We start from the raw sequence: 23,067 nt of genomic DNA, 5'->3' as shown, positions 1-23,067 counted from the left end.
AGCTAAAACAAAAGGAAGAAAGAATGAAGTAAAGGAACTAAACAGAAGATTTCAAAGTGTGGCTTGAGAAGACAAAGTACGTAATGGCATGTGCAAAAAGCTAGAGATAGAAAACCAGAAGGGAAGAACACACAGCATTTCTCAAGCTGAAAAGAAATGAAGAAAAAATTCAAGCCTTGAGTTGCAATAGTGAAAGATTCCATGGGGAAAACATCAAATGATGCAGGGAGCATCAAAAAGAGATGGAAGGAATACACAGAGTCAAAAGAACTGGTCAGCATTCAACCATTTCAAGAGTTAACATATGATCAGGAACCACTGGTACTGAAGGAAGAAGTCCAAGCTGCACTGAAAGCATCAGCAAAAAACAAGACTCCAGGAATTCATGGAATATCAACTGAGATGTTTCAACAGATGGATGCAGCGCTGCAAGTGCCCACTTATCTGTGCCAAGAAATCTGGAAGACAGTACTTGGCCAAGTGACTGAAAGAGATCCGTATTTATGCCTATTCCCAAGAAAGGTGATCCTACAGAATGTGGAACTTATCGAACTGTATCATTAATACCACACGAAAGTAAAATTTTGCCGAAGATGATTCAAAAGTGGCTGCAGCCGTGTATCTACAAGGAGCTGCCAGAAATTCAGGCTCCATTCAGAAGAGGACGTGGAACCAGGAATATCACTGCTAATGTCAGAAGGATCCCGGCTGAAAGCAAAGAATACCAGAAGGATGTTTACCTGTGTTTTATTGACTATGCAAAGGCATTCAACTGTGTGGATCATAATAAATTATGGATAACACTGCAAAGAATGGGAATTCCAGAACACTTAACTGTGCTCATGAGGAAACTGTACAAGATCAAGAGGCAGCTGTTTGAACAGAACAAGGGGATGCTGTGTGGTTAAAGTCAGGAAAGGTGTGTGTCAGGGTTGTATCCTTTCACCATACTTATTCACTCTGTATGCTGAGCAAATAATCTGAGAAGGTGGACTATTATGAAGAAGAACATGGCATCAGTATTGGAGGAAGACTCATTAACAACCTGCATTATGCAGATGACACAACCTTGCTTGCTGAAAGCAAGAGGACTTAAAGCACTTACCGACCATCAAAGACCACAGCCTTCAGTATGGATTACACCTCAACATAAAGAAAACAAATATCCTTACAACTGGACCAATAAGCAGTATCATGATAAGCAGGGAAAAGACTGAAGCTGTCAAGGATTTCATTTTACTGGATCCACAATCAACACCCACGGAAGCGGCAGTTAAGAAATCGAAAGATGCATCGCACTGGGCAAATCTGCTGTGAAAGACCTCTCTAAAGGGTTGAAAACCAAAGATGTCACCTTGAAGACTGAAGTGCGCCTGACCCAGGCCATGGTATTTTCAATCACATCATAACCATGTGAAAGCTGGACAATGAAGGAAGACCAAGAAAGAACTGACACCTTTGAACTGTGGCGTTGGTGAAAAATACTGAATATGCTACGGGCTACCAAAAGACAAACAAAACTGTTTTGGAAGAAGTACAGCAAGAATGCTCCTTACAACCGAGGATGGCAAGACTACATTTCACACACTTTGGACATGTTATCAGGAGGACATCATGCTTGGTAAAGTAAAAGGTCAAAAGAGAAAGACCCTCAACGAGATGGAGTGACACAGTGCCTGCAACAATGGGCTCAAGCATAACAACTGTGTGCATGGCGCAGGACCAGGCAGTGTTTTGTTCTGTAGTACACAGGGTCACTATGAGTCAGAGCCGACTGGATGGCACCTAACAATACCAACATTCGTTTATCGTCTTCCGCAGCTGGGTATCAGCTCCAGGATGGTGGATTTCTGTCCATTTTGTTTAATGCCATATCCCCATCACCTATAACACTGCCTGACATATATGAAGTCTCCAAACGCTACTTGTTGAATAACTGAGTAACTAAATGCCTATTAGCTGAAGTGACAGCCCCTGGCACCCTGAATGTACCAAAGACCTCCAGGACACAGACGACCTGACTGGCAATCCAGAGACAAGCGAACCATATGCTGACCACAGATTTATAACGGGGTCCAATGGGGAGAACTGTACCCAAAGAGGGAAGAAGGCAGCCAGTGGAGAGTCTTCCTCTTAGAAATTTAAATTGGAAAATACAAGGCAGCCAATTCTGCAAAGGATGGATTCGTAAGAACCTCAAATAATCCAAAACTCAAACGATCCAAAAGAAATTCTGATAAAGGATGCAGAGTATTTGTTTGATGCTTGTTATGGATTGAATTTTGTCCCCCAAAAATGTGTGTCAACTGGGCTAGGCCAGGATTCTTGTTATTGTGTGGTTTTCCACCATTTTGTCATCCGATGTGATTATCCTATGTGTTGTAAATCCTAACCTCTATGATGTTAACGGGAGTCCTGGTGGCAAAGCCGTTAAGAGCTACCAAAAGGGTGGCAGTTCAAATGCACCAACCACTCCTTGGAAACCCTATGGGGCAGTTCTACTCTGTCCTATATGGTCACTATGGGTTGGAATCTACGGGTTGGAATCGACTTGACAGCTGAGTTTCTTTTTTTTTTTTTTTAATAATGCTAACGAGGCAGGACTCAATCTACAAAACTAGGTTGTACCTTGAATAAATATCATTTGAAATATAAAAGAGAAGCAAACAGGGAGGAGGGGGACCTCCTACCACCAAAAAAGAAGAGCCTGGAGCAACCAGTCCTTTGGACCTGGGGTCCCTGTCCTGAGAAGCTCCTAGACCTAGGGAAAACTGATAACAAGGACCTTCCCCCAGAGCCGACAGACAGAGAAAGCCTTCCCCTAGAGCCGGCGCCCTGAATTTGGACTTCTAGCCTCCAACTGTGAAGAGAATAAACTTGTTTGTTAAAGCCATCCACTTCTGGTATTTCTATTACAGCAGCACTACATAGCTAAGACAATGCTAAAGTGCTGGCACCTTGTAGGGATGCTATGGATAATTAATAATTTACATGACTGATCAACTCTGAAATTGTGTTATGTAGGGGCTTCCACTAGCCGAAGATGAGACAATTTTAAGCATCAAAAGTACAGTGCATGTAACTGATGAATATATCAAAAGCCATAAGTTCACAAGACCACAATACTAAAAAAAAAAACTCTGGATACCACAGGAGATAGGCACAGGTCGCTACACTGGAAATTGCTAATGGGAAGAATCAAGCCATTTTTCCACCTTTCCAGTACGATTATTACAGGGTAACTACATTGTCTTCATAGATGAAGCAAAGCTCTACACAGAATTTCTGCTCATGAATGCAGCAAGAATGAGAAAAACCATTTTATGAGCTTGAAAAAAAGACCTGATTTGAACAGTGGTAAAGTTGTTACATGAAAAGCTAATCGTCAGTGCCACAAAGGAGGGACTGAGTTGTCATCATCTGAACCCTCTGGTCGATCTTCTTAGGTGCTGTCGAGTTGGTTCTGACTCAAAGGGGCCCTATGCACAACAGAACGAAACACTGCTTGGTCCGGCACCATTCTCACAATCATTGCTATACTGAAACCCACTGTTGCAGTTCCTGGGTCAATCCATCTCCTTGAGGGTCTTGCTCTTTTTGCTGACCCTCTACTTTACCAAGGATGATGTCCTTCTCCAGGGACCAGCCCCTCATGATAACACGACCAAAGTACTCAAAACAAAGTCCCCAAAAGTGTCTCTCAAGTCAATATAACATGAAGTTCACTGCACCACCCATTCTTGCAACAACAACAAAAAAAAAAAGTGATACTAAACCTAACCCAAGCTTCACATTTTCCCATCTGTCCACAGAAAGCAGAGGGGGTAGACCTTCAACACCATTGTGTGGAAGCCATCAGGCTGTCCAAAATGTGGAGCAATTTCAGAAGGACAGTTTCCCTGGTTGTGTTTTCTCAACAAGTCAATGGTGTAGGAAAAAATACAGTGTTACTACTAATGATTAGTTTCCTTCATACAGAGTTCACACATTTTTCTACAACACTATCAGAAACATTGAAACTCATTGGAAATATGACTGCTCCATGCAAAGAACCAGGCAATGGAAAGGAAGGAAAGAGGGCCATGATATAAATCAGAGAAATAAAGAAGCATGAGTTGGCCGAAGTCAGGACAGCAACCAAAAGGTAGGTGTCAGCCCTAGATTGAAGATCCCTGTGCTCTGTGCTGAGGTCCCTACACCTGTACTTCACCTAGAGTAATCCCCTGGCTCCCAGATCTAGGATGCATTTAGATGAGATTCCACCTCACCACCCCACACAGACCTTACACAAAAACTCCCATGAACTGCCTGAAACTTGTGCAACCAAAAGAACCTAGTACAATGCAATGACTACAAGCAACTAAAATACTCTAAAAGCTCTGGTTATCTTAGTTGTCAAAATATTCACATTCTGAGGAGTATCTTAAAACAGCGTTTAATGCACATTTAGATACATACCTGCCCTTCTTCCAACATCAATGGTTTTATTTTTATATCCTGATACTTGCTGCTATAGAAGTCATTCATGGCACTATTTAGTTTTTGATAGTCCATTTCATGATCTAAAAAGGGACTGTATCCCTTCATAATAACCCAGAAGCATCCTGGATCTTCAATCTGTAAAAACACAAGCGAAACAAATCAATGCAGGATCTAAAAGTAGAGCCACAAAACCATATACCTTAGAATGACGGTAACCGTCTCTAAGTGAGCTAACAGATTCTTGACAAGTGCCTGTCTTAAACAGTCAACCAAAGGTACAAGAGAAGCAGATATGGGGGAAGAGAGATGCTGAGGCATATGGAGATCTCCAATGAACCAGGAAACAGAAGGTGAAGAGACAAGGACCTTCCGACAGAGAGTAAAAACTTTCCCATAGAGCTGGCGCTCTGGAAGCAGGCAGTCATGAAAGGGTTATTAACCATCCCATAGTAGTTGTTTTTCAAAAAAGTCTACTCTTGCTACATTTCTGTTACAACTTTTACACCACTTCACCTGAGGTGGAGGCCCAGGCTTGCTTTCAATCTACCCCCTATATGACCTTCCTGGGATGACAGTAGGGAGCCCTCACCATTTTTTCAGGGGTGTCCCCAGTACTTTTAGAGCCAAGCACAAAAATCCATTCACTAAAATTATGCACACTGGGCACACATCACAAGACTGAAGATCCTCCCCTCACTGTTCATGCATGTGTATGTCACTCCCTACATAAGGAGCAAACCTGCCCTAGTTCAGGGAGCTGGCAGCCTTAGGTCACCAGACCCCAGCTGTCTCCCAGTTTGCAAACTGTGAATAAACCTTTCTGTTCTCCCAACTCTGTGTCTGGCTGACTTCAATTCACCAGTCTGCTGGACAAGAACCTATAAGTTGACAGCTTCATTCTGAATTCAGACTTCTAGCCTCCTAAACCGTCAAGAGAAAAAATTCGTTTTTTAAAGCCATCCACTTGTGGCATTTCTGTTGTATAGCAGTACTAGATAACTAAGATACCATCCAAAAAATATTTAATCCATGCAAAAGCTACAATTTGGAGGACTACACATAGAGAAAAACTCCTATATATGAACAGGGGATTTGCTCAGAGGATAAACAGGGCAAGAGCTGGACCTAGTGGCAGGGCTGACGGGGTAGATATAAAAGGGAACAAGGGGTCCCTGTGTCCAGCCAAAGGGGGAGAAGTTCCCAAGCACAAGGCAGTGAGTCCAGTCATCCTGCCAAATTCCTGTCTACGGCAGGATAGGGTAGCCCCGGAAGAGCCCCACCTGGTTATAGGAGAAATACACTATCAGTAGTTAGGCCTGATGGAAGCACCTAATGGGTGAAATGGAGCTAGCTAGACCTCAAAAGTCTCAAGAGTAAATCCGCTGTAAGATTCAGCTGTTCCAAACGTATGTGCATTTTTATTCACAAAGTACGGAAGACGTAAATACGAGAACGAAGGTTGGTTTAAAATATCCTACCATTTGCTATGGCCCTCTCCTCTGCCCACTGAAATGACTTTTTTTTTTTAAGTGACTTACGTTTCCTTTTACTAATAATCCAAACCGCCCCCCTGCTCTGGTTCGTAAACTTCCAAGTAACATCGTGAACACACCACGCCTCCCCAGTCCCCAGCATCACCAGTGAGCCCTCCCCAGACTCAAAACCGAAAAAGCGTTTTGTCCAGGGGAGCGCCCAGGAGGCACGATGGGCGGCGAGCCACTTCCCCACCCCCGGGTCAGAGGACCGGCGCCCCGAAGAGCCCGCGGGGCCCAGACCTAACTGAGCGGACCCCCGTGGTAGGGAGAAGGGGCACGAGGAGGCAGAGGTCCCCACCAGGAGTGCGCCAGGTGAGGTCTGGGAGATAGATACAGGTCACCCCCGCCCCAGTCCTGGGGCAGGAGCCCACCTAGACAGGGCCCACTTTGGGGGAGGGAAACGGGAAACCCGGGGCGCGAGGGGGCCCTCACCCAAAGCAGTCCCAAGGCGGGGGTGGGTAGGGGGGCAACGGGTTAGCGTCGGTCGCTCTCCATAAGGTTGCCAGATTTTGTAAACACGTACATACCTGCAGGACACGCAGGTAGCGATAACAAAGTTTCTGATAACAAAAAATAATCTGTATACGTTTGACCCACGCACTACGTGAGACACACTTAAAAAAAAAAAGTTTGTTCTTTATCTGCAATAAACTTGAACGCAGCTCCATCTCCGGGTTTTTGGGCTTCCGCCCGGAGTGGGCGTGGGGGAGATGGGTCGGAGGACGCGGCCCCCAGGGTGTCGCGCTCGCTCACCTTCAGCACCAGGACCTCGAGCATCTTCGCCGGCGCCTCCCTGCCTGACCCGCGGACCAGCCGAGAAGACGCGCACGGTAGCGGGGCCGGCCGACCGCGCCGCCTCCGGCGCTTCCCTCTCCACTCACGCGGAGTGAACTTCTGGCGGGCGTCCGCGCGCCCTGGAGAGACTAGCGCCTCCGCCCTCCGCAAGGGCCGCGCCGTGGCTGCGCCGCCGCCAGGACGCGGCTCCGACCTCCTCTCCCCCAGTCACCGCCGCGGTCACCCGCGCGCCCAGCTCCGGGCCACCCGGCCCCGCAGTCCCGGCCGCCACGCACCCGCAGGCGGACGCGCTCCGTCCTCCAGCCTCGACGCCACCCGTGGCGCGCCCGAGACCTCGCCCGCCTTCCCCCGCCTGCCGCGCGCACACAACGGCCCCGCCCCGGCCAGGCGCTAGCATCGAGGCTTCCAAAAAGCACGTGGCGCGCCCAACGGCCCGACAACGGCCGGCCCGTGCACAGCGCCCCCGAGCGGCCCGGAGGAGCAGGGGGCGGGGAGGAGCACGCAGGGAGGCGCAATGTGGTACCCGCGCCCGGGGCCAGCTGCAGAGTCTCAGTGGGCGGTGCCAGGTAATTGTTTCGCTCCGGCCCCCAGGACCACCTCAAAGCCGAGCCTGGGTTTTATCCACCGCGGAGAGGCAAGTCGGCCCTCCAGTCTGAATTAAAAAAAAATAATAATAATCTGCCGACCCTTTGGTTAGCGGCCGTAGCGCTTAACCACTACGCCACCAGGGTTTCCTGCCGGTCTGAATAAGCTTGTTATAATTTTGACTACCAGGTCTCTGCCCTGAGCCTCTCTCTTGGCCGGCTTCCTCCATTCCTTGAGAGCTCACAGATTGATGCTGTTGGGTTGTTATTGTGTGCCATGCAATCCTGGCTCAGCGTTCTACAGGACAGAGTAGAACTGCCCCATAGGGTTTTATAGGCAGTAATCTTTGCGGGAGCACATCGCCAGATCTTTTCTCCCCTGGAGCAGCTGGTGGGTTCTTGCCCCTGACCTTCAAGTTAGTACTCCGTTCCCGTTGCTGTCGAGTCCATCTGACTCATACCGACCTTCTAGGGCAGGGTAGAACTGCCCCATAGATTTTCCAAGGAGTGACTGGTGAGTGGCAGGTGGATTCAAACTGCTGACCTTTTGGTTAGCAGCCAGAGCACTTAACCACTAGGCCGCCAGGGTTTCCCTTTTCAGTTAGGCAGTGCTTAACCACTGCACCACCAGGGCTGCTTGCTTACGGGTTAGACTTCAATAAATATCCAAGTTTTGCTCGCAGAACTAGTGGTGAGGAGGGGTCCCCAGGTCTTGGACCTCGTGGTATACCTCCTTCTGAAACAGCTCTTTGTTCTGGTTTTCCTACCAACTGGCCCTCAACTGGTGAGGCTTCCGGAGTCTGTCATGGGCATTCCTGTCACCACCACAGGGGGCAGGTTCTGCCCCAACATATATTTTATTGTATTTATACTTTGAGACAGCATAGGGTTCTCTATACTTTGCTTTGAACACTTCTAAGCCACTTGTTTTCTCATAAAACAATGGGACTCAGAGTCGTCAGAATTAAACAAGATCACAGTATATGAAACAAAGGGTACCCAAGAAGCACTCGAGGAAGCCTTTATTACTATCTCAAGGATCTCTAAGACATAAGCCAACAAACAAGAACAAAGCAGGAAAATTTGCTTACATATTGAAGGAACCACTTACAAACTTTTAAGACCCTAGGCACTATGCAAAGAACTAGGAGGTAGCACAGGAGCACTGAACACGCTATTAGGTGTTGGTCTCTTATTCCCCTGGAGCAACAGTGGAAGAAGGAAACTCAGGAATAGGAATAGGAGGAATAGAAATGTGGAATGTGTGGTTTAATTGCCTCCCAAACAACTACCCCTTTTGCCATGAGACCAAAAAGAAATGGATGGTGCCTGTCTACCATTACTGACCATTTTGGTTAAAGGTTCTCTGGAAGAATCCTGATCAAAAGTAGGAAATGCAGAACAGAATTCTCATGGAATCCAGATTTTCTGGAGCCATGGAGGGTGGATGAACCCCTGAAACTATTGCCCCGAGATCATCTTTAAACCTTAAACCAAAAATATTCCCTAAAGTCTTCTTAAAAACAATAGTTTAGCTAGTAAAGAATGTCTGCCTTAAATATGCTTTTTTAAAGAACTACTTAGATGGGATCAAAATGATAACAGCAACTCGAAAGATTAGATAGGAAACTTAGGGGCCAGCTAGGAGTTTATTTTAATAGGGGAAGGAACAACCCAGAAAAGGAGGGTGAGAATGCTTGCACAACTTAAAGAATGTAGTCAACGACACTGAATTACACATTATAGAAACTTGAATCGGGGTACGTTTTTGCTGTGTATAGTCTTAACAACAAAAAATCACATAAATTATTAAAAATTAATAAATAAATCCTTGACCTTTTTGGGGGGAAAATGAAAGGAACCACAGATTAAAAAAAAAAGGTTCTGGGCCCAGATGGTTTTACATCTGAATTCTTTAATATTTCAATTGTCAAAAAGCAAAAATTTCTAAAAAAAAAAAAAAAAAGCACATGTTAAAGTGTGAAAAAGCAGCCCTGATGGTGCGATGGTTTCACACCCAGCTGCTGACAGAAGGGTTGTTTGTTCAAACCCACCAGCCGCTCCATGGTAGAAAGACGTGGCAATCTGCTCTTCTTCTGTAGATTGACAGCCTTGGAAACCCTATGTGGCAGTTCTACTTTGTTCTATAGGGCCGCTGTGAGTCAGAATTGACTTGATGGCAACAGGTTATGTCAAAGTGTGCTAATTTGCTAGCAAGGAAACCAAAAATGTGGTAAAAAGATTGTACCAGTTAGTTCAGAGAGAACGTGGAATTCATGGATTTATATATCTAGGAAACAATGCTCACATAAACATCTGGTTAAAAAAGGAAGTTTCATTTCATGGAATCACATAAGCATCACGTGCTTCAAGTCTCAGACTGGGTGGTCCAAGGGGATGGATGTGCTGATTTCCACTCAGGAGAAAACAGAGCTGCTACAGTACATGATGTTCACCTGTAGCTGAAATTGAACTAGCCAGGCCTTAACCCAATGAAGGCACCTGGCAGGGCCAGCTCACCTGAAAGCAGGAGACTTTGTCAAAAAGTAAGGAAGTGACAGTATCTGATTTAAACAGGCAGTGCCAGGGAGGTTTCCAAGTATGCAAAAAGATACAGCCTTCTTCTCCCTGCTTTTAGTATGAGTATGTATTTTTCCTGTGATGATTCCAAACTTTTTCACAGTATGGGTCAAACAGAAAATTGAAATATTTACACGTCACACTGGGATGAACACTTGAGACTTCTGCCTTGGTAGCTAACTGCCTTGGGGCTCCAGCCACCCAGCCCCTTGAGGCTGAAGACGGTCAGCATTCTACTGTAATTGTAAACATACCTGCCCGCCCTCCTACTCGAGGGAATTTTTTTTTTTAAACTCCACTCCACGATAGAAAAAGATAAAAGGACTCTCTGCATTTTTATAAGGCCAGTACCGATACAAGACAACACAAGAAACTACAGACTCATCAATATAGGTGCTGAAATCCCAAATAAAATGCTACCAAGTAAAATGCAGCATAAATTTTTAAAATGTTAAATTATGGCGAAGTAGGATGACATCAAGGACATCATACATGAAGAGAGCAAAGGGTCATTAAAAAGACAGGAAAGAAAGAAAAAGACCAAAATGGATGTCAGAGGAGACTCTGAAACTTGCTCTTGAACATAGAGTAATAAAGTAAATGGAAAAAAATGATGATGTAAAAGAGCTGAACAGAAGATTTCAAAGGGTTCAGCATTTCTCAAGCTGAAAGAACCGGAGGAAAAAAAACTCAAGCCTCAAGTTGCAATACTGAAGGATTCTATGGACAAAATATTGAACAACGCAGGAAGCATCAAAAGAAAATGGAAGGCATACACAGTCACTGCACCAAAAAGAATTGATTGACATTTAACCGTTTCAGGAAGTGGCATATGATCAAGAACCAATGGTACTGAAAGAAGAAGAGTAAGCTGCACTGAAGGCATTGGTGAAAAACAAGGTTCCAGAATTGACAGAATACCAATTGAGATGTTTCAACAAACAGATACAGCGCTGGAGGGGCTCACTCGCCTATGCCAAGAAAAATGGAAGACAGCTACCTGGCCAAATGACTAGAAGAGATCCATATTTATGCCCAATCCAAAGAAAAGGGATCCAAAAGAATGCAGAAATTGTCAAACGGTATCATTAATATCACACGAAAGTAAAAGTTTGCCGAAGATAATTTTAAAAGGGTTACAGCAGTGCATCAACGGGAACTGCCAGAAATTCAGGCCAGATTCAGAAGAGGACATGGAATCAGGGATATCATTGCTGATGTCAGAAGGATCCTGGCTGAAAGCAGAGAATATCAGAAAAATGTTTGCCTGTGTTTTATTGACTGTGCTAAGGCATTTGACTGTGTGGATCATAACAAATTATGGATAACATTGAGAAGAATGGGAATTCCGGAACATTTAGTTGTGCTCATGAAGAACCTGAACATAGGTCAAGAAGCGTCGTTTGAACAGAACAAGGGGATACCACATGCTTTAAAGTCAGGAAAGGTGTGCATCAGGGTTGTATCCTTTCACCATATTTTTTCGATCTGTATGCTGAGCAAATAATCCGAGAAGCTGGACTATATGAAGAAGAATGGGGCATCAGGGTTGGAGGAAGACTCATTAACAACTTATGACACGTAGATGGCACAACCTTGCTTGTCGAAGGTGAAGAGGACTTAATGCATTTACTGATGAAGATCAAAGACTAAAGCCTTCAGTAGGGATTACACTTCAACACAAAGAAAACAAAAATCCTCACCACTGGACCGACAAGCAACATCATGATAAACGGAGAAAAGATTGAAGTTGTCAAGGATTTCATTTTACTTGCATCCACAATCAATGCCCATGTAAGCAGCAGCCATGAAATCAAACAATGTGTTGCATTGGGCAAATCTGTTGCAAAAGACCTCTTTAAAGTGTTAAAAAGTGAAGATATCGCTTCGAGGACTAAGGTGCGCTTGACCCAAGCCATGATATTTTCAATCGCGTCATATGCATGGGAAAGCTGGACAATTAAGAAGAATTGATGTGTTTGAATTATGGTGTTGGTGAAGAATACTGAACATACTATGGACTGTGAGAAGAATGCACAACTCTGTTTTGGAAGAAGTACACCCAGAATGCTCCTTAGAAGTGAGGATGGCGAGACTTTGTCTCACATACTTTGGATATGACATCAGGAGGGACCACGCCCTAGAGAAGGACATCATGCTTGGTAAGGTAAAAGTTCAGCTAAAAAGAGGAAGACCCTCAACGAGATGGATTGACATGGTGGCTGTAACAATGGGCTCAAACAATGCAACAACTGTGAGGATGGCGCAGTACTGGGCAGTGTTTCATTCTGTTGTGCATAGTTGGCTATGAGTTCAAACTGATTCTATGGCACCTAACAACAGCATGGCCAAGTAGGCTCTAAGCCTTAATCCAGTAATGCAAGGAAGATTTAATACTGTTCAGTCACAAATATGGCCAGGTCACAGCATAGCAAACAACCAACAATTACTTCTAAGGCTGCCATGAGCAAACCTGCTCTTTCAGGCACCATGGGTGACCAGAGGCTGTTAGAATATTAGAGTGTCTCCTGCCATGGGAAATGATATTCTGGTTCTACAAGTGGCCTGCAGGAAGTGTTGTTTTATTATTTTTTAAATTTTTATATGTTTTGTTCCCCACCCAAAAGCATTTTTCAATCCCCAAGAGAAGGGGCAAAGGAAGAGAAGGCAAAGCGTTAGGAATGTCAGGATGTTGCAGGGCAGGGCTTCCCAGCTCAAGACTAAGCTCTGCCTAGGTTCTTACCTTCTTCTGACCAAGAATGACCAGGAGAGGCTCAGAGGTTCCACACAAACAAAGGTTTATTAGGGACAGAAAGAAAGTAAAAGGCTCACGAGGGAGAGAGGGAGAGGGGTTTTCACCTACACCAGCCTCCATTCTCTCACTGAACAAAGGATTCCGTAGGGCTTATAAAAGTTCTTAGGCGGGAAAAAGGCATTATCTTTATTCATTAGAGGGGTGGAGATTTCTAGGAGAAGGAGAGGAATTAGGAACATTAAATGCGCGCAGTTAGAATTTAAGATAGACTTCCTCGCAGAGGTTAATGGAACCAAGATGGAGTCTGTCACAAGGCTGCTGGGATGTTGAGCAGGACTTATTCTGGGATTTGTGCATGCGTGATGCTTCTGGATCTTGGTTCGAGCTCCAGCGAGGAGTCCCTTCTCATGTTTGTCTCATGTGGAAGGTCGTTCATAGTCTATATTGATCTTTACTGCGCATGCTCCGCACCTGGTGAGGCCTTGAAAAACAACTCAGAAGGTTTAGCTGGTTAAGCACACAGGGCCTTGAAATGTAGCCCCTTATCTTGTCTAAACACCCAGTTTGTTAATCACAAGTAGTTCTTTGGTACCAGCAGCAAAAGTTATATGGTAGTCTGCGCTTAGGTTTAGATTTATTTATAGCTGGTCAAGCACACAGGGCCTTGAAATGTAGCCCTTATTTAATTCAGCCAGCCCGATCTCTTCTCTGTCTCAAGGAGGGGGAGTCCTGGACAGCAGGACGTCCAGTCATGCTCAGACCCATCTCTCCTGTCAGTGTGCCTGTGGCCAGCTGGGATGGGTGGGGGAGAAGAGAGCCATTGATCCGAGTTTTAAAGAACTGGCATAATTCTTAGGAATGGGCACCAGGAGGACATTCTTCCTTCCCTCCCTCCCAGAGCCCTCCTCCCCGCCACATATTTCAAATTATCAGTTGTAAAAAGCAGTCTGCACTGTCCTAAGTTTTAGAAATATTCTCGTTTTTACAAAAAAAGGCTGAAAAGCAAGTTTGACTCAAAAGCTGGCTTGACCGTTTTGCCAGTTGATTTTAAAAAGAGAACTCTTGCTTTATTTCTTATGCATTTTACATCAATTGAGAGACGGTGGATACTGTGTATATGGCATTCAACCCAAATGTTTTTCCCAGACACCTCAGTTATCTTCTACGAACTTAATATGCCCATCACAGAATGCCTTGTTCATGGTTCTCTCTGTTATACATCTATCAGATTATCCTTGTATTTCCAACGTATTTTTTTCCTATCTTAGTGTTGTTATTCACTGTAAGAAGATTCTCAAATCTTCATTTTGAATGGTACACTATCAAAATAAAATTGATCTTTTTTTCATTTATTGTGTTAAAAATAAAACAGTATTTCTGTAAAAGAAGAGTTTTACTCAGATTGAAAGATTTGCAAATTGGGCAGCACCCAAATGAAAGTTCAAAACGGCGTTCTGAAGAGGGAACATAACCACATGTCTTTTATCAGAACTTTGTACAAGGTGGGGAAAGAGTATGGGGGTATGTTTGATTGGTTGACATTCAACACGCTCCGTAAGGTTCTTTTATCAAGAATTTCTGTTGGCTGGGGTACTCAACCTCAGCCACAGCTTCCTGAGTTCCAGAGTTGGCTCCAGCAACAATCTTGTTGGGCCATATCAAAATGTTGCAGAACAAGTTGTTTTGGTCAAGAGTGTAGTCATAGGTCATGTACTCTAAAAAGCAGAAGCGGGGCCTAGGACAAAATGGAGTCCAGCTAAGACTGGTGTCAGCCATTTTAGTTATGCCAAGCACCTCAGTTTTAGAGTGTTCTTTCACAATTGCTTTATATCTTGAATTCTACTTCACCTGTGATTAAGAGCTACAGTGAGCTACAGCTGCCAACTAAAACGTCAGCAGTTGGAATCCACTAGCCACTCCTTGGGAACCCTATGAGGTAGTTCTACTCTGTCCTATAGGGTTGCTATGAGTAGGAATGGACTCGACAGCAAGGGGTTTGGTTTCCTGCTTTGTGTTTCCCTGTGTATCTCTGCTTAATCTTTTTTTAGCCTTTCTGTAGAATTGTTTGAAACAATTTATAATTGGGTTTTAAAATATTTACTCTGAGATCCTTTTTCTTTAATAAATTTAACACATTTTTATGTATTGTCATGGCTGATAACTGGTCCTACTTTCAATCATTTTAAGCTTTCCGCTTTTTATGCTTTGCTGCCAATTCCATTGCTTTTTATCTTTGGCTTCAGGGATTATGCTTTTGTTTCTGATTGATTTGAAAAGTGATCATTCTGTTTCTACTTGTACTAAGCACTTTTGCATTGAAAAATATTTGAAGTTATTTTTCTATTTTCACAAACAAAACTGCAGCTACTGACTCCTTCTAAGACAGGGAACAGAGGTTCTCCCAAATTTGAAAACAAAGTAACGGAATGGGTCAGGGCACAGAAACAAAGCCATTCTCCAGAACAATGGGGCAGGGTATCAGAAAACGGCCCACAAACTTCTTTAAAGTTGTCTTTCAGAAGCAGCCGGATGAAACCAGGCTCAGGGACATGTGCAGAACATCCACCTGTGACTGCTATGTGACCTTCCATCAGGGGCAGTGAGGGGCTGCAGCCACAGCGGGGAATCACACTCAGGAGGGCGAGAGCCTGTGTAGGTGCAACACCCCATAATAAGTCCTGCTACAAATCCTAGAGGCCTCCGGGAAGGAGCCATCTTAGAAAGCCGCTAAACGTGCAACTCAGGTAACCTATCCCTGCCCAAAACGGGGTACTTGCCGGAGAACCCCACCTATGCCTCTGAATAAACATGAATCTTTTTCCTGCTCAAGAATTTTTAAAATCCCATGTAAGTCCTTTGTTCTGTGAGACGGGGGTGAGCATAGCTTAGGCCCTCCTCATCTCTGCTTGCAAGCCTCTTCAATAAAGCTTTGCTCGTGTGGAAAACTCTTCGTGCCTTACCTGCTCATTCTTGACCAGTGAGAGGCAAGAACCTTGTTTAATTAAAGGCATAGAAGCTCTGGCAACACTTCCTCTCATTTTTCCCCATTCTTCCCATAGCCAATTCCTGTTTATGACAGTATAGTCTGAGACTACTGAATCAAATCACTTTTATTAAAAAGGTTTTAATAGGTTAAAATTGTGATTTTTTTTTTTTAACATTTGCAGAGCTTTTTAACAATATTATTCAGTATTATATTCCGAAAATACAGATATACTCTTATTCAGTAATAGTTACTGAGGTTTACTTCCTATAATTTAATTGATTTCCACATTCACAATCAGGAGTTCTACTACAAACTTCTACTTCAAAAGTTTTTAATCTTTCAGGCATCTATAGTATATCTGTGAATGATTTTTTTTAGAGGCTGGAATCTTCAGAGCCCATATATAAATAAGAATTATTTCTGTGACTGTCACAAATGATTTGATACAGAATTATTGAGCCACACGTTGACTTCCCTCTCAACGTATTATATTTGGTTTTAAACAGTATCGTACTTAATCATCAAAGCTAAAGATATAACAGGAAAACAATGACATTATCACTTGGAGTCACCTCAGTCTACTGTTCACCATCGGATTCATCGCTCACTTCCAGCAGAAAGCCTAAGGAACTCATGAATCAACCTTCTCAGCACAGAGCCGGTGCTGATACACCCGACAATTACCAAAAGAATGACAGAAGAGCATCTGATTTAAACTTTCATGATAATAAAAACAATACAGAAAAAGAAACTAGTGAAATTTTTTCTCATTTTGGTAACAAGGTCGTTAATACTTTATAGTTGTGGTACACTGCAAAGTTTAAGGAATAAACTAAGCAAGAGAGTTCAGTAATACATTTGATATAAGAATGTGCTATAACTTTCACAGGCACAAATCTCCTTAAGTTTCAAGCAGCTTTTTTTTAGTCAACTCTCATTCATTGGGAGTGCTTCAAATAGGCCATCTTCCAACAAAGGCACACTCTACATCCGGCTCTTCCTGGCCACATAGGTCTTTGGGTAAACATGTTTGCACTTTGGCTGAATGGTCACATGGACGCTGTAGAGATGGCGATCGTGTATCACTACTCGGTGAAATTTCTTGCCTTCCTTCATGATGTCTTCAATTTTTTTCTCAGTGGATAAATTATTTTCTAAATGGTCTGAATCTTCCAAGTAGAGTTCATCTCCTGAAAAATAATAACATTTTAATTCCATAAAGCATTAATTTACTAAACATTCCAATATTTTGGTGACATACAAATCAGTATTTTATCTAGTTCATGTGTTTGGAATGGAAATAGTTGTTAAATAAACCCAATTTGATGAGCTTACCAATTTTTTTCTTGTATTTTTATTATTTTTCTCCCCTACTGCCCTACCTCCTACCACCCAGCCCTGTATTTTCTTTGACAACATGAGCATTTCTGACTAGTAGGTCTTCATCAAGAACTATAACTTTTACACTGTTCATGACTGTCTTTATCCTATTCAATTGTTACCGATATTGGTCTTGATATCCATATACTTTCGGTATTTCGATGTGGGCTACTCTGATAATTTTATGTTTAAATTAGAGAAATTATCATTTATACTTCAAAACTGCTGGATTGTCCTCGTATAGGTTGAATAATAAGTCTTATCACTATTCTGAGGCACTAAGACAGGTAGCCATGAAGTGAGACAGGTCACAAAGCCCTGCTATAAACTACCACAGACGCTCCATCCCATGCTCACTTAACAACTGACCACCAACAAAGTCTCCATAATTCCAATAAGTTGACAACTTACAGGTTCTTTTTAATTCAAAGTTAAAATGTAAAAAAGAGATAATGTATGAGAAAGAACTTCGTAATAGTCCAGAAATACATTTACATATATGCACGTGTGTGTGCCTGTAAAGTGACATTATTCAGATTTCCTGGTTATTAAAAATACTATGATTATTTTATAAACTTTGATCTTAGTTAATTAATACTTTTTTGGGGGGGGTGCAAGCTGAAATTCATGTCTTCGTGCTGGGCAATACTGTTACACAGCTCGGTGCCTTAAATGGAAATATTAACAGAAAGCCTTGATGCTTCAGTAATTTACCTGGCAAAAGGTGGAGTGTCCCATCTGTAGTTAATAACATGATCGGCAGCCATCTTTCCCTCCCTTCTGATGCACGATCCAAACAAAATTTGTGCAAGTCTGAGAGAGAAGCAAAATTTTCTAGTCTTCTTATTTCATAGAACTGTGGCGGTGCCAACCAAATTTCTTCTGATAGGAAACTTTCAGTTGCTTCTGACGGTGATAACCACTATGGAAAACAAAGGTAGAATTTCCTGAGGTTTATTCCATAGACAACATGAAATCTGAGATCGTTAGATTCAGTAGTTAAGATCTAATTGAAGATGTTTCTAGGTCCTTCTGAAAAACATGAAAAGATTCTATAGAGACAGCTGGGTTGATCCCTTTAAAAAGTTGATTACTGGGACACCAATCCTGAGAAGTGGTAAATAAACCAGGAGATATCACCAAGAGTTGACCTAGGAAAATTGTCCATCATAAAAGGCAGGAGATGCTGAGGGGGCATTTCTGAGGAAAGAACAATCACCCAGAAGCTATAAGACAGTTCCGGGAGCTCACCTAAGGCCAGAGATTTTTTTTAATTACTTTGAACCACAATGGAGAGAACTTTTTGAATATAGTAGGCATTCAGTAGATCCCAAAAAGGTCACAAGGTGGTTCTGGTCACTCCTAAAGGAAGACTCTGAAGGGTCAATTCATGATAGCAGGTTGAGAAGTTGGTGCCCATTTGCTGCTCCCACAAATGAGTGCTTTGGCTAAGGCCCTAGGAGCACAGCAGTGAGCAAGACAAAGCTCTCTCAGTGACCAAAATGCAGTATGTGTGCCACATGTTACAATGGGGTGAAGAATCAGATGCCATGGGAGCTTGTAGGAAGGTCAAGAGGCATGGCTCACTCTACAGACCTGGGAGAAAGAACTCTGTAGGGCATCAACCATGCAGAATTTGCCCATTTATCTCAACTGGCCTCCCTGCTGCGATGTGCTCTTCCCAAACTCTCTTCCCATAGATATTTAGATAAAAAAAAGATGATTCAATGAATATGGAATAATCCAAAAAGGTCTTTCCTTAAGTGGTTTACTAAATATCCACTTACACTGGGGGAAACTGATGCCTACTTCCAAGACAAAGAAGTTGAAATGGAAGATTTCTGCCTTGGATGACTCTAGGCAAGCTTATAGGCCCAACTTTATAAACACAAGTCTATGCGTGCATAAGGTAAAACCATAGAAGACTGGAAAAAAAATGATTTCTGAGGAAAGAACAATTACCTAGGAGCTACAAGACAATTCCCAGAGCTTGCCTAAGGTCAGGAATTTTTTTTAATTCTCTCGAATCACAATGGGAGACCTGTTGAATATAAGAGGCCTTCGGTAGATCCCAGAAGCGTCACAGGTTAGCAGTGCAGAGAATCAGCCCTAGAATAAAGGCAACAAAATACCTTAAAAACAAATCTCAAAAAGATCAAGTTAATTTGCAATTGTTGTTTTTGTTAGGTGTCATTGATTTGATTTTGACTCAGAGGTTTAAGCTTAACTGACTGCCAGGAAAAGTCTAACACTCCTTAAAGGACTATGACAAAATCCAACACTCAACAACATAGAATCACAATATCCGACATCTAACCAAAAATTGTTAGACATATGACAAAGCAGGAAAAGATGACCCATAACTAGGAAAAAAATCAGCCAATAGAAATAGGTGCAAAAATGACAGAGATGGAATAGTAGAAAAGGGCATTAAAACCACCGTTAAAGATAAGATCCTTATAGGGTCTCTATGAGTTGGAATTGACTCAATGGCGTTGGGTTTTTTTTGGTTATGTTCATAGATGGAAAAGAAAATATGAACAATATCAGTGAAAAAATGTAAAAAGGAACTAAAGGGAACTTACAGAGGAAAAATGCCTGAAATGAAAAATACACACAATGGCATTTACAGTCTATTGAATACTACATAAGAAAAGAAAAAGAACCTAAAGACATAGCAATAGACTCTCTAAAAAAATGAAGGAGAGAAAAAAAGATTAAAAAAATAAAGCACCAGTGACCTGTAGGACACTAAGACGTTGTTCAACATATGTGTAATTGGAGTCCCAGAAAAACAGAGAAGCAAGAAAAATATTTAAAGAAATAATGAACAAATCTTTTTGGTTTTTTTAAACCAATGAACATCATAATCAAATTGGTAAAAACCAATGATTAAGAGAAAATCTTCACACCAGCCACCAAAAAAAAAAACATCATATATACAAAGGAAAAAATACAAGAATCATAGACGTTTCATCAGAAAATATGGAAACCAGAAGATAACAGAGCAACACCTTTAAGTAACAACTGTCCACCTAGAATTCTGCTCAGCCAAGCTATCTTTTAAAAATGAAGGCAAAACGAAGTCTTTTCAGACAAAGAAAACTGAGAGGATTCGTTGCAGGGATATCTGCACTACAAGAATGAGCAAGGAAGTCTTCAGGCAGGATACCAGATATAAATTTAGGTCTACACAAAGAAATGGAAAGTACTAAAAATGGCAAATACGTAGGTAAACACATAAGACTTTTTTTTTCACTCTCTTTAGGTGATTCACTGTCTAAAGCAAAAATAATGACAGTATTAGGGGGTTTATAAAAAAGTAAAAGTCAAATGCATGACAATGGCATAAAGGACAGGAGGCATACAATGAAAGAACATTGTTGTAACACTATATGAAATAAAAGGTGTATATTACAAACCCTAGAGCAACCACAGAGAGGTACAGTTAATAAGCCAGTAACCAAACCAAAAACCAAACGTGTTGTCGTCGAGTTGATTCCGATTCATAGCGACCCTATAGGACAGAGCAGAACTGTCCCCTAGGGTTTCAAAGGAGCGGCTGGTGGATTTCAACTGCAGACCTTTTGGCTAGCAGCTGAGCGCTTAACAACTGCGCAACCGGAGCTCCCCTAGGGAGTCTAAACCCAGTGCCTTCGAGGGGATTCCTAGCCAGATGCTAATTACAGTACCTACCTCCTCAAGTGAGGAGCCCTGGTGTCCTAATGTTTAACAGCTCAGAGGTTGGTACCCAACATCTGCTCCGCAGGCGAAAAGACCTGGAGATCTCGTAAACATTTACAGCCTAGGAAACCCTATGGGGCAGTTCTAGTCTGTCCTATAGATCACTATGAGTCGGAATCGACTCGACGGCACACAACCACTACCACCTCATAAAGCTGCTATGGGGATTAAATGAGTTAATACTTGTCAAGTGCTCAGGACAGGGCCTAGATCAGCGTGGGGAGACAAGAGTCAAAGCCTTAATGACTGTGAAGTGGGGGAAATCCGAGAGCGTTTTGCCGAGGTCATGGCTTTGTTCTTGACCGCTGGAAACCCTGGTGGTGTACTGGTTAAGAACTTGGCTGCTGACCAGAAGGTCATCAGTTCAAATCCACCAAGCGCTCCTTGGAAACCTTATGGGGCGGTTCTACCCTGTCCTATACGGTTCCTGTGAGTCGGAATCGACTGGACTGCAAAGGGGTTTGGTTTTTGGTTTTGGCTTCGATCCCAACCCTAATAGGTCATTTATTGACTATACGACCCTGGGGAAGTTAAACCTCTCTGGGATCAGCCTGTCTGGAGATCTGGGTGGACCTCTGCCCCCGGCCGGGTACTTATTCTAAAATTCCGGTCGCTCCCCACTGCCCGCCGTGAGGACGCACTACCTGGCAGTCCACCACCTCGGCCATGTCCGGGCAGGCGGCCGGCGGCTCGCGCAGGCAGCACAAGAAGAAGGCGGTGTCGAAGCGACTGCCGCCGGGCCTCCAGAACGGCGTCAGCCAGGCGCTCCAGTCGTGCAGCGCCCAGATGTCGGGCGTGCAGTCCAGGTGCGCGCACAGATGCAGGAAGTGGCGCGCGTCGCTGCGGACGCGGGCGCGCCAAGCGTCCAGGTCGGGCAGCGGCGCGAGGGCGCAGCAGGGCTCCGGCCCCTGCCCCGGCGCGGGAACAGGGGGCGGCGGGGCGCCGCGGGCCCGCAGCAGCAGCACGCCCGCCTCCTCGAAGGCCTCGCGGATGGCACAGATGCGCAAGGCGACGTCATCCGGGAGCGCCGCGGAGTCGCTGCGGGTGGCGTCGGGCCCGTCGCCTGGCGGAGCCGGGAAGGCGGCGCGCGGGGGCGATGCTGGGCTCAGGCCGAAGCGCGGCGGCCCATGGTGCGGCTCGAATAGACGCCGCCAGTCAGCCGAGCTGTCGGCCGCGTCCAGCACGCCGCCCGGGAAGACGTACGCTTGGGGCAGGAAGCTCTGGCTCGGAGAGCGCCGGAGAAGCAGCAGCCGGAAGCCCGCGGCGGGCGCCGACGGGTCGGTGGGGCCCCGGAGCGGCCGGCCCGCCGCCAGCACCACGGAGGCCGCCCGCCGCCAGATGCTCGGGCCCGGCCGCAGGGGGCCGCTCATGGCGGCGGGGCGACGGCGCGGGGCTCTCCGGTACCGGTTCTAGCGCGACAGGAGCTCCTGGACAGGTTCCCGAGCCTTGCACCGACGCTAGCGCACCTGGAGGCCTTCCTGGGCTTGAGGACCGAGTCCCGTGTCTCTCAAGACAAACGCCGGGCGAGGCGCACACCGAACGCTCCGTGAACTCTGGCCGTCCCGCCTTTATCTGGGCCTGCCTGCTGGAAGGGTGGGGCGGCCGCTGGAGGAGACTGCGCCTGGAGTGCGCTTGTAACTTTCTAGGTCACTCTTGCGGAACGAGAGCTGTCACAGCCGCTAAGGAAGGGCTGTCACGCAGCTGCGGTTAGGGAGGGCCGCGTCATCCCTTCTCCTGGCGCTGGGACTGAGGGCAAGAATATTTAGGGATACACGTGACCTCCCGTGGTAAAAATGGAGGCAGACCCGGGCCCGATGACAGCTACCCCACTAAAGCCGGAAGTCTAGCACTTTTTGAAACCTATGGTAGACAAGTAATTGTGTTTCTTTTGGAGGAGGTAGGAGCAGCAAGGGCCAGATGTCAGCTCTGTAGGCTCACATGAACCCTGCCAGTAAACCAGATGCCAGATTAGAAATTTCCCACTGCATGGCCTGAGTGTTAAAGGGCGTCCTTGAATTCCTGTGCCCAGGATACTCTATCTTGTGTTCTGTTAGGGCACCTTAGGTTATTTGGTATAAAAAAGAAAAAAAAAGATTTTTTTTTTCTTTATTCCACTTTAATGGGGAATGTTTAATGGCAGTCTGGAGATACGAATTTCCCTTGGCTCCGCCTTTTTAGTGGCTGAAATGCTCTTGCCTCCAGGCACAGCCTTATTGTCTTTTGGAA

At 44.4% G+C, this 23,067-nt stretch overlaps 2 protein-coding genes across 13 annotated transcripts in view; both read right to left on the bottom strand.

Annotated features, from left to right (window-relative positions):
- The window catches only part of TDRD12 (tudor domain containing 12), a 119,992-nt gene extending 112,833 nt beyond the window's left edge, over positions 1 to 7,159 (bottom strand). For all 11 annotated transcript variants that reach the window (XR_007514643.1, XM_049864119.1, XM_049864118.1 and 8 more), the window contains exons 1-2: positions 6,771 to 7,159; positions 4,459 to 4,617 (exon numbers count right to left, since the gene is read on the bottom strand). Coding sequence is in view for 10 of the 11 variants with exons in the window: in XM_049864119.1 (XP_049720076.1) it covers positions 4,459 to 4,617; positions 6,771 to 6,794 (183 nt within the window). In the remaining variant the exon portion in view is untranslated. The remainder of the gene's footprint in view (positions 1 to 4,458; positions 4,618 to 6,770) is intronic.
- An 8,718-nt stretch (positions 7,160 to 15,877) lies between these two features.
- On the bottom strand, positions 15,878 to 22,612 carry NUDT19 (nudix hydrolase 19). 2 transcript variants are annotated; one of them, XM_049864682.1, is made up of 3 exons: positions 21,486 to 22,603; positions 17,812 to 18,019; positions 15,878 to 16,907 (listed from the first exon to the last, which is right to left on the bottom strand). In XM_049864682.1, exons 1-3 carry the CDS (start codon positions 22,209 to 22,211, stop codon positions 16,702 to 16,704), a joined length of 1,140 nt encoding a protein of 379 aa, XP_049720639.1. In that variant the 5' UTR covers positions 22,212 to 22,603; the 3' UTR covers positions 15,878 to 16,701. The 2 variants fall into 2 exon arrangements, 1 of the variants encoding a protein (XP_049720639.1); XR_007514711.1 differs by lacking the exon at positions 15,878 to 16,907 and adding an exon at positions 19,060 to 19,206 and having other exon boundaries at positions 17,932 to 18,019; positions 21,486 to 22,612.
- Between the last annotated feature and the right edge of the window lie 455 nt (positions 22,613 to 23,067).

Source organism: Elephas maximus, chromosome 21 (assembly GCF_024166365.1).
Source record: "Elephas maximus indicus isolate mEleMax1 chromosome 21, mEleMax1 primary haplotype, whole genome shotgun sequence".
NCBI classification, from domain to species: domain Eukaryota; kingdom Metazoa; phylum Chordata; class Mammalia; order Proboscidea; family Elephantidae; genus Elephas; species Elephas maximus.
The sequence above is the reverse complement of the archived record's forward strand: the minus strand, read 5'-3'. Positions and strand labels throughout refer to the sequence as shown.

Coding starts and splice junctions, on each gene's coding strand:
- NUDT19 (XM_049864682.1), bottom strand. CDS start 22,211: ATGAGCGGCCCCCTGCGGCCGGGCCCGAGCATCTGGCGGCGGGCGGCC. Junction 18,020..21,485: donor CCGAGGTGGTGGACTGCCAG/GTAGTGCGTCCT, acceptor TGTTTTCCATAG/TGGTTATCACCGTCAGAAGC. Junction 16,908..17,811: donor GACACTCCACCTTTTGCCAG/GTAAATTACTGA, acceptor ATTATTTTTCAG/GAGATGAACTCTACTTGGAA.